Here is a 15,014-nt window from a genome sequence, read left to right as displayed (position 1 = left end):
ATTAATTTTAAGTTGATCAAAAAATAGAATTCAGAGTTTTAGCAAAAGAGGAAAACAGAAAATTACCCTAAATAAAACCACTCAAATGCATTTGTAATCATTATTTTTCTAAATTCAAGTATTCTTTATATACATATTTTACATAGTTCTTTCTAATCATATCCTTCATATACTATCTCCTATTTTTCTGAGTTGCATCATATTATATATTCTTCGCTGTTGCTAATAGTCTTTATACTTAACCTTTATGACCACAAAATTCCTTTAAGTGGTGAATGATAATTTATCCAACCATTTCCCTATCAATAGGCATTCAAGTAATTTCCAATGTTTTATTATTATTAAAAATTCCATAAGATACATCTCTATGCTCACAGATTTTACCATATTTTGAATCAATTCCTTTGGATAGATTCTTAGAATTGGATTTACTGAAAGAAAATTTAAGTCTTTGGATACATGTTGGCAGATCACTTCCCAGAAAAGTCATGCCAAACTGTAATACCACCAATAGTGTCTCAGGGTACCAGTTCTGCAATACTCTACAGTGTTAGGTGTAAGCATATAATATCTGTGCTAATATATGCATATAATATATAAAGGTGGCATTACACTGTTAATTTTCTTTCCTTGCTATTTGTTGAGATTAAATATTCTTCCAAATGTCATGATACTAGCTGTATTTTTTATGAATTTTCTGTTCTTCCCCTTAGATTATTGTTCTCTTGGAATCCTAATATCATTCCTATCCACTTACACAAGCGCTTCTTAAAAAAAAACTTTGTCCATAATATTTTCTGCAACTATTTTCCCTAATTTGTCTTTTAAATTTTTAACAGAAACTTATTTTCATATAGTCAAATCTGTTTATCGTTTCCTTTGTGATTTCTTCTATCCTAAATCCAGAAAGCCAAACTTCCTCCAGATGTTTCATATTTGTCTTCCTTTATTCTAACTTCTAACGGTTTTTATTTTATTTCAAAAATATTTAACTCCTTTTAGTATTCCACCTGGAGTGTGTGTGTATGTGCGTATGAGTGAGTATGTGGTGTAAGATATGACTCAAAACAGAATTTTTCCCCACATTATTACCTGTGTAGCCTACTACCATTTATTGAGGATTATTTTCACACTGTAGTTTGGTACCAGGGTTTCTCTGGTGGCTCAATAGTAAAGAATGTGCCTGCCAATCCAGGAGACCCAGGTTTGATCCCTGGATCAGGAAGATCCCTTGAGAAGGAAATGGTGACCCATTTTGGTATTCTTGCCTGGGAAATCCCATGGAGAGGGGAGCCTTGTGCACTATAGTCCATGGGGTTGCAAAGAGTCAGACATGATTTAATGACTAAAACAGCAGCAATTATGATACCAGATTTTTAAAATGTATTTTTAGTTCTCTTAAAAATTGTAGTGAATATCTGGGCTGATGCCACACAGTTTTATTTTTTATTGATTGATGGATTGTCACTCTGCATGGCTTTCAGAATCTTAGTTCCCCAACCAGGGATTGAACCCAGGCCCTCAGTAGTGAAAGTACCGAGTCCTAACCACTGGACCACCAGAGAATTTCCCATACAGTTTAAATTATTATTTTTAAAAATATGTTCAAATTGAGAAATGATAAATATTCAGATTAATCTTTTGTACTGGGACAGAAAATGGGGCAGGTATTGTGCTCAAAAGACAAGCAGGAAATTAATAAATCTCTTGATCACTTCGGAAGACTTCAGTTATCTAGAAATTGCATCCTTGAGTAGGCAAGGCCTTTGGTAGATAAGTCTGTCTACTCTTGGAATGCCAAGCCAGGAAAGACAGACTAGAGGTGGTCCCCAGACTTGGTCCTTGCTGGAAGTGGTATATTAGAGGCTAGCAAAAATGTCAGAGCAGAGGAGGTGACCAAGGCAGGAGGATGTTAAAGAACAATGTAGTAACTTCACAAATCACCCAAGGCTTGGATGACTTGAGCAGAGGAGCACTGAAGAGGCAGCTTGGTATACTCTAGAACTGTAGCTTGGAACTAGGAAAACTAAATTTATTCTTGGTAGTGTTGTCTGACCTTAGAAAATTTCAGTGTTGCTTCAGATCCCTAACTGATAAAATGGACATAATAGTATCTGTGATTTAAATCATGGGGATCTTTTGAAAATAAAAATGAGTTAATATAAATGAAAATACTTGAAATTTTGAAACCTCAATTAGAGTTTATAAGAAATTATCATTATTATCATTGGTCACTAAAATACTTGAAATATATCAGAGACTTCTATTTAGGTCATCTTTGTCATTTCTGTCTTTATTTTGGCTTAAAACATTTATAATAATGATAATAGCAAATGCTATGTACCAAGCACTTTTGCATATATTTAACTCAACCCTCTCAACAACCCTATGATACAGTTATGATTTATTAGTTCCTGTTAAGGCTATGGTTTTTCCAGTAGTCATTTATGGATGTGACAGTTGGACTGTGAAGAAAGCTGAGCGCTAAAGAATTGATGTTTTTGAACTGTGGTGTTGGAGAAGATTCTTGAGAGTCCCTTGGACTGCAAGGAGGTCCAACCAGTCCATCCTAAAGGAGATCAGTCCTGGATGTTCATTGGAAGGACTGATGCTAAAGCTGAAATTCCAATACTTTGGCCACCTCATGGGAAGAGTTGACTCATTGGAAAAGACCCTGATCCTGGGAGAGAGTGGGGGCAGGAAGAGAAGAGGACTACAGAGGATGAGATGGCTGGATGGCATCACTGACTCGATGGACATGAGTTTGAGTAAACTCTGGGAGTTGGTGATGGAGAGGGAGGCCTGGTGTGCTGCGATTCATGGGGTTGCAAAAAGTCGGACATGACTGAGCAACTGAACTGAATTGAGGTGCTGTTATTATCCTTACTGCCACTTTACAGATGATGAAACTGAGAGACAGTTAAATTGAGTGAATTGCCCTAAATCTCACAGCTTGTAAGTGCCAGAGCTAGAACTCAAGCCTAGGAACTCTGGATCCAGAGTCTGTACTGCTGACATATTTTTCTTAGTATGTTCAAATTTCTTTATTTTGTATTTTTAAAAGTATTCTGTTTTCTTTCAGCTATTTTCAGCTAAAGTGATGGGTGATCCCTTTCTTGTGGGGGAGACAGGACTGCTTGCACTCAAATCTGCAGCAGACCAAGGACAGAACCAAGGCCAAGATTCCCAAATGCTGCTCCTGGAGATGTTTTCCAAACTTTTGGAACTCTTGACCCTCCGGCATAGGCTGATAGAGATGAGTCTGGAGAGTGTACACTTGGCACGGTCAGTAGGGGGACTCACAATCCACATGGAGGGTAATAGACTGTGGATCTTCCTACCGCAAGCCTTGCCCCATCTGTGCCCCCAGAGTAGCCAGAGTGAGCTTTCTAAATGACTGAAATGATGACCTCCTTTCCACCTTCCCTCCCTCCCTGTTTCTCTTCTCAGGTCTCCCACAGGCCTCTCTGACTACTCAGCTAGTCTGGGTTCTCCTGTAAGCACCTGGGCTTTTTCTCCATTCGGCCTTTGCCTTTTAATTAGGTGCTTAATGTTGGTTTATTAGTTTTCCTGCTAATGCAAGCTCCCTAAATGTAAAAGCTCTGTCCGTGTTGTTTTCCATACTATCCTATTGGGTATAAAGACTGACCCTCATCAAGCACCTAATGATACTGAGTGCTCAAATAGAATGAAGTTGAATAGCAGAGAAGAACCAGTGGAGGGCCTTCAGAAAGGAAAGAATGAGTCAGTGATAGCATCCAGGTCTGGTGGAAGTATGAAATGTTCAACAGGTAGGGGGAGAGAACGCTTGGTGAGTTCTGTTTTGGCTTTGAGCATGAGAGGATGGTAAGACATTTAAGTGAACATGTTCCCTAAACGGGAAAAATATGGAACTTGAGGATTTGTTGCAAACATATATGAGTTTCGTGTTCTGTCCCATGAGAGTCCCTGAAGACACAGAGAGTCCAATTATCCACCATAAACCATGATCTAGGGCCTACTGTGTCCAGGGTCTGTACTGGGAACTTTCCATGTATTAGTTCATTTAAGTCTCAAAATATTCTTATATTATAATAGATTAATGATGTCCTTATGATATGATATTATGATATGATAGCTTGCAAACATTTTACCACCAAGAAAGTAGAGGCTCAGAAAAGTAATTTTCCTAAGATCACATAACCAGAAAGTAGTAGAAGCAGAAATCAAACTATGGGCCAAGATAATATTCACCACTATGATACTACCACCTCATAATTTCTGATCCTTGTTCTCAGGGAGTTCACAATGTAAAAGTTACCCCTGATAAAGTTTAATATGCTATTCTAGTCATATGAACAAAATACTATGGGAGCACAGGGAGTGGAGTATTTCATTCTTTCTAAGTGAATCAGAGAAAGCTCCACCGAAGAAGGCCTAGGGATGATTGTGTACCTCCACAATTCAAGTGTTCAAGCCCTAAGGCCTAGTACCTCAGAATGTGACCTTATTTGGAGATAGAGTCTTTTACAGAGAAAATGAAGTTATTAGGGTGGGCTCTAATATAGAGAGCCCTGGAGTATATCTGGTGTCCTTCTAAGAAGAGCTGGTTTGGACACAGATGTATCCAGAAGAAAAACGGTGTGAAGCCATAAGAATGTGATGCACATCTGTAAGACAAGGAGAGAACCTAGAACAGATCCTTCACTCAGAACCCTCAGAAGGAACCAGCCCTGCGACACTTTGATCTTGGACTTCTGTCCTCCAGAACTGAGACAGATTTCTGTTGTTTAAGCACCACCACCCCCAGTTCTTGGTACTGTTCCACAGCAGCCTAGCAAACTAATGTAGGTGTCATTTGAACTCAGCCTTAATGTACCAACTTCTCAAGATGAAGAAATGTGTTTAAATGGGGATAAGAGAAGAAAGGAAGGAATTCTAAACACAAAAGGCTGAAATGCCACAGCGACATCTGAATGGAGCCTGGCTGCAAGTCATGGGGGAGTAGAGCTCAGAGTTGAAGGAGGACAGAGATGGGGTCACAGATTCTTACACAAAAGGGAGTTGATAATGGCCGAGAGTTGAATGACAGACTTCCCAAGGAGGGCATGGGGAAGGTGAGAAGAGGACTGGGTTTGGAACCCCAGGAAACACCAGGAATTTGAAAATGAAGAGGAGAAGCCAGAAAGCAGTGGCAGCAGCAGTGGCAGGATGTGGGCAGTGGTGCTTGGCCCCCGCCCCCCCACAGCCAGGGCCCTGGCATGGCATGAGTGCAGCTCTTTGAGGTCCATCAGAGCAATCAGCAACTGTGTCATCAACAGCCTGAGGGAGCGGCTGGTGGGGGTCCCCTCCCAAGCAATCTGGGTAACATGCATGGGGTCCTGAAGGGTCTCCAACAAGGCCAATGGCATGGCATGGGTGGTGGGGGAAGGAAAGTGAAGTCGCTCAGTCATGTCCGACTCTTTGTGACCCCATGGACTGTAGCCCGCCAGGCTCCTCTGTCCATGGGATTCTCCAGGCAAGAATACTGGAGTGGGTTGCCATTGGGTGGTGGGGGAAGGCTGCTTCAAAAAAAAGGAAAAAAGGAGAAGCCAGTGAAGACAGAGTGGTTATGAGGCAGAAGCATGGAGATCCTGGATTCAGGAGAACAAAATGGTTCAAGGAGCAGACAGGCCAGCCCTGAGGATCTCTGAGAAAAAAATGGTCAACTTTCTACTGAGAGCAATACTGGTGACCTCAGGAGCACTCGGAAGACAGAAGCCAGCTTGCAGGAAATGAGAGCTGGGGAAGCACCCAAGCATATCTCCTCCTACCTTAACTACTATCTTTAACCATCATAGCTGAGGGCAGACTCAAAACCTTTGTGACTCATTTATTTCACATCGGACTTGGCTTACTTTTGTTTTGACTTTTGCTTTTATGCTTATTCAGATGCCTTGGTTTTCTTGCCACTTACTTTCCTTTTGGGGAAATTAACAGCAAATGTTCTTGGCTTTTTTTTTTTTCTCGTTTAGTCTCTATAAGGATTTGGCATGTGAGATGGGTTTTGAGGAATTCCATTTGTATCTGAGGCCTGTTCACTTTGAATCTGCATCACACAAGGACAAGGTGGTCCATCCACCTCCTGTCTTTATAACCTCTCTGCTGGAGGACAGTGATTGCATAGACAGGTGAGCCTTGAGAGAGTCAAAGTAAAAATAATGAAACAGTAGAATGGCAGTGAAAAATAATTTCTATCAGCATCACAAATGCAATTGCATTCTAAACTCTCTCTCTCCTTTATAATCTATTTGCCTTGATGTCAATATTTTGTTTTCCTTTTAATAGGATGGGAAAAAATAAGATCTCAATCAAGGGGGATAATTTGATTAAAAACATCGAGTAACTGAAAAATGGAAGAATCAGATTAGAGAGCTCAAATGGATGGAATCTTAGGCTCAGCAACTGCCCAGGGCAACCATGTTGCTTCCCGATAGAAAGGGGTGTGAGGGTTGGTCTGATGGGGCAAGAATCATGGATCCCTGCCCAGGTCCCTGCTCTTACTTTCCCTGGGACCAGGAAAAAGTCAGTCAAGGTTTTTAGCAACTGTTTGCTCAAAACTCTAATGCAATGTGTATCTAACATGTATGACAATCTGTCAGGCTCTTTTGTTTGCCAGTGTAAGAACCCAACTCAAACCAGTGAGACCTCTTTTTCATGCCCCATAGGTTTAGCCCATTGCCCAAAAGAAAACACTCTTACTAGTAACAGACCAGAATCTACTCAGTGGGGTAAGGGAATCTTTTCCCCCCATACAAAGTCAGGGTTAAACTCATCTCCCTCTTCTTTCCTTGTCTGTCTTCCCCTGAGGGTCTTAGCTCTGTCCTAGAGATTCCTGGTATGAGTCCCACCCCAAGGAAGGCAGAGCTGACTCTAAAGGAGGGAAGGTCACCTTTGCTTTGCTATTGTGTATCATTGCTCAAAGTATAGCAGTATGCTAAAGGAGAGAGCATAGGCTGGAATGAAGGGGTTAGGACCACAGAGTGGATTTCTCAACCTCAGCAATTTGAAATTTGAGGCTGGAAAACTGTTTCTTGGAGAGGGCTGTTCTTTACATCAGAGGTAGTTTAATAACACCCCCAATCTCTACTTACCACATGTCAGCAGTATGCTTTCCCTCATTTGTGATGATCAAAAATGTCTCCAGCCATTGCCACTTGTCCCCTGAAAGCAAAATCCCCCATGCTGTATCCTGTCATATAACCTAAAGCAAAAGGTGATTTATTGTAAAGATACAAAGATATCTCACAGAAGCTGAAGGCAGGAAGTGTGATTGGGCCTCAAATGAGGCTAGGTCCCCAACCTGGAGCCAAGCTGTTTTCTGGATCATCAAGGGCCTCCTGCCAGAGCTGTTATTTTACACTGCTGTGAAAATAGGCCATATTTTTGTTCAGCTAGAATCAACCCATCAACACAAACTGTCTGAATGTTCTGTGGCCTGGCCAAGTGGTGACTGGTCCTTCCAGTGATGACCCAGAGATCCTTCAAGATCTGAAGCACTTTCTGAATTACCAGGGGAAGGTTTTACATCCAAGGAACTTGTATCTTGAATTTGCATTTGTTTTATGTGTTAATTCCTTCAAGTTATCACTTTGGAGTGCCATTACAACACATACCAAACATGAGCATTATTGTTGTTGTTCAGTCGCTAAATCAGATCCAACTCTTTGTGACCTCATGGACTGCAGCACGCCAGGCTTCCCTGTTCTTCACTGTCTCTCAGAGCTTGTTTAAACTCATGTCCGTTGAGTCGGTGATGCCGTCCAACCATGACTTACATAGTGTAAGCATAGTGACTTACATTTTGAGAAGCACTTTCATGCATATTACTTCCATTAAGATAGGTGGTATTTCCATTTACAGATGAAGAAACCAAGATTCCTAGATATTCAATTACTTGACAAAGTCTTATAGTTATGAATGAAGGACCATGTCCCAAGACAGAAACATGGCTGCAAAGACCATTTAGACAATTGTTGGAGCCATGGGAGAGAGTGAGGAAGTGAATAAATGGGGCCAAGTCAGTGAGGGGCCTGTGCAAATGAGGTCAAGAAGGTAAGAGGAAATATGGAAGAGAGCAAAGGAATAGTGATCATGAGAAAAGAATTTCAGAAAGTCTGAGATAGATGGTTACCACAACCAAACTGCAAGAAGATTGAGGCCAGTAAGGACTGCAAAGACACTGGAGCCCTTCAGCTTTTGGATGGAAATACTAAGTCTTGTACACAATCTGTCCTTGCTGTTACTACTGGTATTTCAGAGCTGATCTCGTCACTCTGTCCCTCCAGAACAGACATCTCCTGGCTAACTGTATGGCACATCAAAATAACCTCATGTTTCTTCTTGCAGATATTCTCCTGCTACTCTTGTCTTAGCTATCTCTGAAGTGGATGATAACCAAATTGGCAAATTTAGTTTTTATACAAAGGAAGCCATTCTTAAGGTAAATTTTTTTTTTTCTAAAAAGGAAACTAAAGTAAAATTAAGCAACTTGTTTGCATATTCCTTAAAAAGTATAATGTTTAATTCATATTAGTTTGATCTCATATACAAGAAAAGGTTCTACCTTCATAAATAATGATGATGGCTTTTCTTGTCTGATATGTAATACCTCTTGAGATAACCTCTGCTTGGTATTAAAAAGAAACCCATTTTGGAACTTCCCTGGCAGTCCAGCGATATTTTCAAACCTGGTGTTATTTTTCCCTGCCACTCAGATGGACTTCTTTGCTTCTGTATGTGTATGTGCAGGTTTGTATATGTGTGTGTATGTTTTAAACATTAATCTAATGTTGGCAGTTTTACAAGAGCCTGCCTTTAAGCATATGTTTGCTAGTTCATCAGAGGCTATGCATCCTGCATCTGACAACTGGAGAAACCTGATGGTGTCCAGATACAGAGCAATTCGGCCTAGAGCCTGCCTTCACAGGATGAAATACTGCTTAGGGAGAAACCAGCTTTAGGCTTGTCGAAGAGGAGCAAGGGTCTCAGCAAATCCAAAAGCTTGATCCATATAATTTACATGTTGAGTGAGTGGTGATCCCCACCCTCAACCTAATCTCTTTCTGTATGAGAGAAATTCCTGATTACTTTTACATTTTCTTCCTTTAGCTCTTGTGCCATTCAGGAGTGGAAAATATGCAAGTGACCCTAGCATGCCAGGCTACTCAGAAGAATGCTTTAATGGTGGCTGTCCAGCAGGCATCCTGCTATCACACTCCTCGTGGGAGCTGTCCTGCTGATGTCAAGGTCAGCTGTAAGAGAAGCCTGAGGCATGCTACCGCTACTGTCAGGCTGCCCCATTCTCCCTCCATCCCCCTTCCCCTCCCTCAATTTGACATGCCTCCCTACTTGCTTTCTCCCCATCCTTCCATTTCCTTCCTTCCCTTTCTCCCTTTTTGACCATTTCCCCCTATATTTTTATTTTCTTTCCTTCCCTCTTCCCCTCCCTTTCTCCTTTCCTAATACATAGTAACACATGATCAGATTCTTACTGGGCCTCTTAATTTACAGAAGTTTGCTAATAATTTTAATTTTTCCATTGTGTGTAATGCTGTAATATTGACCAGCTAGAATCAACCAGCAGAAAATAGCCTATTCCTCCACTCCTACCCTTTGTAGACAGATGATTACATTGTTTTCTGTTTTATCATTCCTGTATTTCTTTTTGCAAAAGTAAGCATACATTTGCCCTTCTTTTTGTCACAAAAGGTAACACAAAAGATATTCTCTTGAACTTTTTAGGTGTTATTGAGATATAATTCACATAACATAAAATTCACCCATTTAACATATAATTTGCAGGATCATATCATCTTCACTACCATCTAATTCCAGAATATTTCCTCATTCTCAAAAAGAAATCCTGTATCCACTAGCAGTCAATCCCCATCCTCCACTTTCCTCATCTCCTAGCCACCAGTAATCCACTTTCTGTCTCTGTAGACTTCCCTATTCTAGACATTTCATATCAATTGAATCATACAACATTTGGCCTTTTATGTCAGAATTTTTTCACTTAGGCACAGTGTTTTCAAGTTTCATCCATGTCGTAGCAAGTACCAGTACTTCATTTTCTTTTTGTTTTGTTTTTTACTGATGAATAGTATTCTAGTATATGTATATACCACATTTTATGTATCCATTTATCAACTGACAGACTTTGGGTTGTTTTTACTTTTTGACTATTATAAATAATACTGCCATGAACATTTAAGTATAAGTTTTTCTAAGGACATATGTATGTTTTGAGTTTGCTAACATTTATTATTATCTTTTTAATTTTGGCCACCCTAATAGGGTAAAAAGATATCTCTTTGTGGCTTTGATTTGTATTTTTCTAATTACTTATGACATGACATTGAACATATTTCCATGTGCTTATTGGCTATTTGTATATATATGTTAAAGAAATGTCTATTCAAATCCTTTGCCCTTTTATAAAGTTGAATTTTTTTGTTGCTGAGTTGTAAGAGTTATTTGCATATTCTGAATATAAGTTCCTTATCAAGTATATGATAGTTTCTTTTATTATGAAGATCATCTTCTTACTTTTTGATGATGTTCTTTGAAACAGAAGTTTTTCATTTTGATGTGTCCAATTTACCTATTTTTATTTTTTCACTTGTTCTTTTGGTGTTATATTAATATCTAAGAAACCATTGTTTAATCCAAAGTCACAAAAATTTACTCCTATGTTTTCTTCTAAAAGTTCTGTAGTTATAGCTCTTACTTTCAGGTCTATGATTCATTTATAGTTAATTTTTATATGTAGTATGAGATAGGGCATCCAGTTTCATTCTTTTGAGTGTAGTTATCCAGCTATTCCAGTACCATTTGTTGAAAAGACTCATCTTTCCCCATTGAATTGTCCTGGCACCCTTAACAGAAATCAATAGACCATAAATGTAACAGTGTATTTCTGGACTCTTAATTCTATTCCACTGGTCTATATGTTTGTTTTCATGCCAGTACTACTGTGTTTTGATAACTGTAGAGTTGTGATAAGTTTTGAAATTAAGTATAAGTCTTCCAACTTTGTTCTTTTTCAAGATTGCTTTAGCTATTTCAGGTCCTTTGCATTTTCACATGAATTTTAGGATCAGCTTGTCATTTTCTGAAAAAATAAAGCCATTTGGGACTTTGACAGGGATTGCACTGAACCTGTAAATCAGTTTGAATACTATTACCATCTTAACAATATTAAATCTTCTGACCCATGAACATGGGAAGTCTTTTCATTTATGTACTCTTTAATTTCTTTCAACAATATTTTATAGTTTTCAGTGTACAGGTTCTGTACTTCTCTTGTTAAATTAATTCCAAAATATTTTTATTATTTTAATATTATTGTAAATGGAATTGTCAGTTTCATTTTCAGTGTTCATTATTAATTTATAGAAATACAATTGATCTTTTATCTTGCAACCTTGCTGAGCTTGTAAATTCCTTAGGATCTTCTATATAAAAGATTATGTCTTCTGCAAATAGAGATAAATTTAACATTCTCTTTTCATTCTGGATGCCTTTTATTACTTTTTCTTGTCCAATTGCCCTAGCTAGACCCTGTAGTACAAGGTTGAATAGAAACAGTGAGAATGGATATTATTGTCTTATTCCTTATCTTAGGAGGAAAGCTTTCAGTCTTTAACCATTACATATGATGTTAGCTATGAGTTTTTCTTAGATAACTTTTTTTACCAAGTTGAGGACACTCCCTTTTATTCATAGCTTTTTGATGATTTTATCATGAAGGGGTTTTCGATTTTATCTGTATATAATACTCTAAGGCATTTTTTTCCACTTACCAGTATATCCTAGAAATCACTCTGAATTAATTCACAGAGATTTCCCCCCATTTCCAAAAACAACTTTATATAGTTCTCTCTTATGTGTATATACTTGTGAATATAATTTAGGTGCAAAATTAAATATAACTTTAGGAAGTCAACTTTCCAGATGGTCTTAAACATCCTCTAAGCCTTATGAATTGTATATTGTTGTTGTTCAGTCCCTTAGTCATATCCGACTCTTTGTGACCCCATGGACTGCAGCACTTGAGGCTTCCCTGTTCTTCACTATCTCCAAGAGTTTGCTCAAACACATGTCCATAGAGTCGGTGATGCCATCCAACCATTTCGTCTTCTCTCCTGCTTCTCCTCCTGCCCTCAGTCTTTCCCAGCATCTATATTCTTGATATATGAATTCTATACAGCTTACCACATTTTATCCCTTAGCACATTTCTGTATTTTCACTCTTTACATTAATAAAAGAGTATACATTCATAAGTATGGCAAGAATATTCAATCTTCACTTCTACTGCTAAATACTAATTCCCATAGAAATCAAATACTGAAGTAGAAAATAGGGATAGAGTAAGTTATATTGATTTCTAAAAATTCAACCCCTCAAGTCTTAATTCAGTACCTACTTTAAGTTAGGCTCATCAGATAACGCTGAAGTCTGATTCATGAAGTGAAAATGAAAGTGTTTGTCACTTAGTTGTGTCCAACTCTTTGTGACCCCATGGACTGTAGCCTGCCAGGCTTCTCTGTCCATGGAATTCTCCAGGCAAGAATACTAGAGAAATTATATCTGGTGTATAAAATGGGGACAGGCTCATAAGTGGTTTAAATACAAGGAATAATAGAGGTTCAACAAGCTATAGAAGGAATTTTTTAAAAAGAGAGCTCACATCTGGGGAACCAGAAAGGGCAGCACAGAGTGGGGACATTTGGAAAAACTTGAAGGATGAGTGTTTTGACTGGCAGAGATGACTATGTGATCATTTTGAGTGGCGAGAAGACCTTCTGATGCTCAAGCCTAGTATGAAAAGACAAATGAGTACTAGGTAAAAATGGATGCCCAGCTTGGCCCCACCTGTGGTCTTCATGCATAGTTGACATATGGAATCTTATGAAGAATACCAATATGTAAAACAGATATAAATGGGGTTTTCCAGGTTGAGAGGCTTTTAAGTCACTTCCTGAGATTCCTCCAGGAAGTAAGTGGTGAAAGTCACCAAATAGAAAGATAGAACAGGGGTGGGAAGGCATTTAGAGTAATAGCCTGAAAAGACATAGCACAAGGAGGGGTAGAGAGGCACTGCTGCTGCTGCTGCTAAGTCGCTTCAGTGTATGAATACATGAATATATATAGTAATACATGTGAGTTTTATATATGTGTGTGTGTGTGTATGTGTATTTATATACTCTTCTACAGATGTGGGACAGGAAGTCTAATGATATAGTAAGGAAGAATAAATGATGGAGACTTTGAGAGGGAACAAGTAAAAGGAAGGGAAAGGAGGAAGGAAGGAAGGAAAGAAACAGAATAAAATTGTTACTAAAATTGTTACTGTGTAATAAAATAAAATTGATACAGTAATAAAATTGTTACTGTGTCCAAGCCAAAGGTGGAGAGTGTTTCAAGAAGAAATGAGTCACCAAGGAAGATGAGCAGGTGACAGATAAACACGTAAATAATGTTCAACAACATTAATTAGTAGAGAAATACAATTTAAACTCCAGTGAGCAACCCCTGCGTACACACTAGAATGGCTAAAATTTAAACTAACTATTCTGAATCTTGGCATGACATGGAGGATCTGAAGCTCATACACTGCTGATGGGAATGCAAATTGGTTACCTTGCAAAACAGCTTGGCAGTTTCTTAGAAAGTTAAACATATACTTACCATATGATTCAGCCATTTCACTCCTAGGTGTTTACTTAAGAGAAATGAAAGCACATGTCTGTCCAAAGACATATGTAAATGTTTATAGCAGCTTTATTTAAAACAGCTAAGAGCTGGAAAAAATCCAAATGTCCACCACCAGGTGAATAGATAAATAAATTGTGGTATATTTTACAGTGGAATATTGCTCAGCAATACAAAGGAATAAGTTGTTGACATATACAACAATATGGATGAAGCCAAACCAAAAAAAAAGAATATATAACTGCATAATTCCATTTATATAAGATTCTAGGAAGTGTGTTCTAATCTATAGTTGGAGAAAGTAGAGCAGTAGTTGCTTGAGGAAGAGGGCTGGGTAGGAGGGATGGCTATGGTCTTTATTTTTATTGCAGTAATGGTTTCACAGTTGTATACTTTTATGTCCAAACTTATCTAATTTACTTTATACTTTAATTTACTGTATATTTGTGTGTTGTTTACTGAATGTCAATTATACCTAAATAAAGCTATTATATTTTAGGAGGAGGAGAAGGAAGAAGTTGAATTAAATGTAGAGGGAAGAACAAGAAGAGCAGGAATTGAAATTAGGCTATTTTACATTCTCAGAAGTTCATTGCTGACTCTGAGAGAGCTATTCTAATGGGGATGGAGTGAAAGCCAGACTACCAGAGTAGAGAAGTAAGAGAATGATAGAAATGTAGAAGCAGAGAATATTTACAGCTTCTGCATTAGTCTGCTAGGGAAGCCATACCAAGGTAGTATTGACTGGTAGCTTCAACAACAGAAATTTATTTTTTCACAGTTCTGGAGGCTAGAAGTCCAAGATCAAGCAGCCAGCATGTCAGTTTCTAATAACAGTTCTCTTCCTTGCAGATGGCCACATTCTCACTGTCCTCAAGTCAGAAAGAAAGTCCTGGTGTCTCTTCTTCTTCTTATACCAGCTTTACCAGCCCTATCAGATTAGGGTCCTGCCCTTTGACATCATCTAACCCTAATTGCCTCCCAAAGGCCCCATTTCTAAATGCCATCACATTGGGGGTTAGGGCTTCAATCTAAGAATTTATGAGGAGACACAAACATTTAGTCCATCATAACTCTTTAAGAAGTTGGGTCAGAATTTAAAAAGAAGCTTGAGGTGTAGGAGAATTAAGAATAAAATAGATGTAATCATATTTGTAGGAAGGGACTGGAAAAGAAATTGAGGATAGAAACAAAAGATCATCATGGTTGGGATTTTCGATGCACTTGAGGGAGTCAAGAAATTAAGGGTTCAATTTAGCAGTTTCTGTTGTCCGGG

At 38.5% G+C, this 15,014-nt stretch overlaps 1 protein-coding gene across 1 annotated transcript in view; it reads left to right on the top strand.

Annotated features, from left to right (window-relative positions):
• LOC120862521 overlaps positions 1-15,014 on the top strand; it is a 196,948-nt gene that overhangs the window by 96,622 nt on the left and 85,312 nt on the right. Inside the window, exons 20-23 of the mRNA XM_040238532.1 lie at positions 3,083-3,285; positions 5,994-6,149; positions 8,368-8,461; positions 9,130-9,267. Coding sequence (XP_040094466.1) covers positions 3,083-3,285; positions 5,994-6,149; positions 8,368-8,461; positions 9,130-9,267 — 591 coding nt within the window. The remainder of the gene's footprint in view (positions 1-3,082; positions 3,286-5,993; positions 6,150-8,367; positions 8,462-9,129; positions 9,268-15,014) is intronic.

This window comes from Oryx dammah, unplaced genomic scaffold, assembly GCF_014754425.2.
Source record: "Oryx dammah isolate SB20612 unplaced genomic scaffold, SCBI_Odam_1.1 HiC_scaffold_4, whole genome shotgun sequence".
NCBI lineage: Eukaryota > Metazoa > Chordata > Mammalia > Artiodactyla > Bovidae > Oryx > Oryx dammah.
The sequence above is the reverse complement of the archived record's forward strand: the minus strand, read 5'-3'. Positions and strand labels throughout refer to the sequence as shown.